Source organism: Oncorhynchus gorbuscha, unplaced genomic scaffold, assembly GCF_021184085.1.
Source record: "Oncorhynchus gorbuscha isolate QuinsamMale2020 ecotype Even-year unplaced genomic scaffold, OgorEven_v1.0 Un_scaffold_333, whole genome shotgun sequence".
NCBI classification, from domain to species: Eukaryota; Metazoa; Chordata; class Actinopteri; order Salmoniformes; family Salmonidae; genus Oncorhynchus; species Oncorhynchus gorbuscha.
The window spans coordinates 963,903-967,859 of record NW_025745189.1 but is presented as its reverse complement, the minus strand read 5'-3'; the positions used below and the strand labels follow the sequence as shown (position 1 = coordinate 967,859).

The 3,957-nt window shown below is 49.4% G+C and overlaps 1 protein-coding gene across 4 annotated transcripts in view; it reads right to left on the bottom strand.

The window, feature by feature from the left end:
• Positions 1-547: 547 nt before the first annotated feature.
• crtc3 (CREB regulated transcription coactivator 3) overlaps positions 548-3,957 on the bottom strand; it is an 88,267-nt gene continuing 84,857 nt past the window's right edge. For all 4 annotated transcript variants that reach the window (XM_046333046.1, XM_046333048.1, XM_046333047.1 and 1 more), the window contains 2 exons: positions 3,742-3,957; positions 548-1,252 (listed from right to left, as the gene is read on the bottom strand). The exon at positions 3,742-3,957 is cut by the window's right edge and continues 1 nt beyond it. In XM_046333046.1, the coding sequence (XP_046189002.1) occupies positions 1,041-1,252; positions 3,742-3,957 (428 nt within the window). In that variant the 3' untranslated portion in view covers positions 548-1,040. The remainder of the gene's footprint in view (positions 1,253-3,741) is intronic.

Here is a 3,957-nt window from a genome sequence, read left to right as displayed (position 1 = left end):
GTGGATATAGATACTGTTTCCTCCTGCATCTTCACAAGGTCCTTTACTGTTGTTCTGGGATTGATTTGCACTTTTCACACCAAAGTACTTTTATCTCTAGGAGACAGAACGCATCTCCTTCCTCAGCGGTATGACGGCTGCGTGGTCCCATGGTGTTTATACTTACATACTATTGTTTGTACAGATGAACATGGTTCCTTCAGGTGTTTGGAAATTGCTCCAAGGATGAACCAGACTTATGGAGGTCTTTTCTGAGGTCTTGGCTGATTTCTTTTGATTTTCCCATGATCTCAGTGCCTCTTTGCTTGACTTTGAAGGTAGACCTTGAAATACATCCACAGGTACACCTCCAAGTGATTCAAATTATCTCATTTAGCCTATCAGAAGCTTCTAAAGCCATGACATAATTTTCTGGAATTTTCCAAGCTGTTTAAAGGCACAGTCAACTTAGTGTATGTAAACTTCTGACCCAATGGAATTGTGATACCGTGAATTATAAGTGAAATAATCTGTCTGTAAACAATTGTTGGAAAAATTACTTGTGTCATGCAAAGTAGATGTCCTAACCGACTTGCCAAAACTAGAGTTTGTTAACAAGAAATTTGTGGAGGTGTTGAAAAACAAATTTTAATAACTCCAACCTAAGTGTATGTAAACTTCCAACTTCAACTGTCTATAGGTGGAGGAACACTATAGGAACGTTATAGTAACGTTATAGTAATGCTCAGTGCTGATGTAATGTTGGTAAAAAAATAAAAAATACAAAAATAATATCAATCAATGGTACATCAGTCCATCCGTTCCAAATGACTATGCACAACGTAGGTAAGAGCGTGTGTGTGTGGCATTTACATGTGAAGCCCATGTAAACAGTGATTGTACACAAGTCTTTTCTTCTGTAATAGTGTGTGTGTGTGTGTGTGAATGCCTTAAAAAATTGCATACGTATGCCATGAGTGTGTGAGGGAGGTGGGGATCATTCAAGTTTAACCCACGCTACCTGGGCTATACAGTCTGTGTGTGTATGTGTGCGTGCCCGATTACAGTCTGTCGCTGCGGAAACTGTCCTCCACCGAGGGGTCAGAGAGCACCATGTCGGGGTCACTGAGCATGTTCAGACCATCCAGGCTCAAGGGCTCGATGCGCAGCTCATCCTCGAGTGGGAAGCTCACCTCCGAGTCGAAACAGTCAGCCATGTTGCCGGCCGACATGGCACTGCTGATGTCCTTGGAATGACTGGGGTTGGAGTCATCTATGGAGGGATGGGGGTGACGGGTGAGAAAAAGGGGGAATGGACAGGAGAGAGAGGATAAAGAGAGGAGGAAGAGAAAGTGGGGAGAGAAGGAGAGACGGATGAAGTTAGTGATTCAAGTCATTGAAACTTCCACTCCTCACAGCCACACACACACTCCCTGGTCTACCAGTCGGTATGATGCTGGACACCCCTCCACCTACCGTACCAGTCGGTATGATGCTGGACACCCCTCCACCTACCGTACCAGTCAGTATGATATTGGGTACCCCTCCACCTACCAGTCGGTATGATATTGTGCACCCCTCCACCTACCAGTCAGTATGATATTGGGCACCCCTCCACCTACCAGTCAGTATGATATTGGACACCCCTCCACCTACCAGTCAGTATGATATTGGGCACCCCTCCACCTACCAGTCAGTATGATGTTGGGCACCCCTCCACCTACCAGTCGGTATGATGTTGGGCACCCCTCCACCTACCAGTCAGTATGATATTGGGCACCCCTCCACCTACCAGTCATGATATGATCCACCTTGGGTACCCCTCCACCTACCAGTCAGTATGATATTGGGCACCCCTCCACCTACCAGTCGGTATGATATTGGGCACCCCTCCACCTACCAGTCAGTATGATATTGGGCACCCCTCCACCTACCAGTCAGTATGATATTGGGCACCCCTCCACCTACCAGTCAGTATGATATTGGGCACCCCTCCACCTACCAGTCAGTATGATATTGGGCACCCCTCCACCTACCAGTCAGTATGATATTGGGCACCCCTCCACCTCCACCTACCAGTCGGTATGATATTGGGCACCCCTCCACCTACCAGATGATATTGGGCACCCCTCCACCTACCAGTCGGTATGATATTGGGCACCCTCCACCTACCAGTCATGATATTGGGCCCCTCCACCTACCAGTCAGTATGATATGATCCACCTACCAGTTGATATTGGCACCCCTCCACCTACCAGTCAGTATGATATTGGGCACCCAGTCCACCTACCAGTCAGTGATATTGGACACCCCTCCACCTACCAGTCAGTATGATATTGGGCACCCCTCCACCTACCAGTCAGTATGATATTGGGCACCCCTCCACCTACCAGTCGGTATGATATTGGGCACCCCTCCACCTACCAGTCAGTATGATATTGGGCACCCCTCCACCTACCAGTCAGTATGATATTGGACACCCCTCCACCTACCAGTCAGTATGATATTGGGCACCCCTCCACCTACCAGTCAGTATGATATTGTGCACCCCTCCACCTACCAGTCAGTATGATTGGCACCCTCCCACCTACCAGTTGATATTGGCACCCCTCCACCTACCAGTCAGTATGATATTCAGGGGCACCCCTCCACCTACCAGTCAGTATGATATTGGCACCCCTCCACCTACCAGTCAGTATGATATTGGTCGGTATGATATTGGGCACCCTCCACCTACCAGTCGGTATGATATTGGGCACCCCTCCACCTACCAGTCAGTATGATATTGTGCACCCTCCACCTACCAGTCATGATATTGGACACCCCTCCACCTACCAGTCAGTATGATATACCAGTCAGTATGATATTGGACCCCTCCACCTACCAGTCAGTATGATATTGGACACCCCTCCACCTACCAGTCAGTATGATATTGGGCACCCCTCCACCTACCAGTCAGTATGATATTGGGCACCCCTCCACCTACCAGTCAGTATGATGTTGGGCACCCCTCCACCTACCAGTCGGTATGATATTGGGCACCCCTCCACCTACCAGTCAGTATGATATTGGGCACCCCTCCACCTACCAGTCAGTATGATATTGGACACCCCTCCACCTACCAGTCAGTATGATATTGGACACCTACCAGTCAGTATGATATTGGACACCCTCCACCTACCAGTCAGTATGATATTGGGCACCCCTCCACCTACCAGTCAGTATGATATTGGACATGATATTATTGGCACCCCTCCACCTACCAGTCAGTATGATATTGGACACCCCTCCACCTACCAGTCAGTATGATATTGGGCACCCCTCCACCTACCAGTCAGTATGATATTGGGCACCCCTCCACCTACCAGTCAGTATGATATTGGACACCCCTCCACCTACCAGTCAGTATGATATTGGACACCCCTCCACCTACCAGTCAGTATGATATTGTCCACCTGGGCACCCCTCCACCTACCAGTCAGTATGATATTGGGCACCCCTCCACCTACCAGTCAGTATGATATGATCCACCTTGGATATTGCACCCCTCCACCTACCAGTCAGTATGATATTGGGCACCCCTCCACCTACCAGTCAGTATGATATTGGGCACCCCTCCACCTACCAGTCAGTATGATATTGGACACCCCTCCACCTACCAGTCAGTATGATATTGGGCACCCCTCCACCTACCAGTCAGTATGATATTGGACACCCCTCCACCTACCAGTCAGTAATGATGTTGGGCACCCCTCCACCTACCAGTCAGTATGATGTTGGGCACCCCTCCACTGCAGTTGTAGTTGTTGTTGGGTCTCATCTGCTGCAGCTGGTCCTGCAAGTTGCCGTGGCTCCCACCCAGGCCCATGAGGGCGGCCTGCGAGCAGTATAGGGGCGAGGAAGAGGGTGAGGACGGGTCGAAACACGAACCGCCTGCAATTTGGCTCATGGCACTCTCCAACATGCTGAACTGGTCCA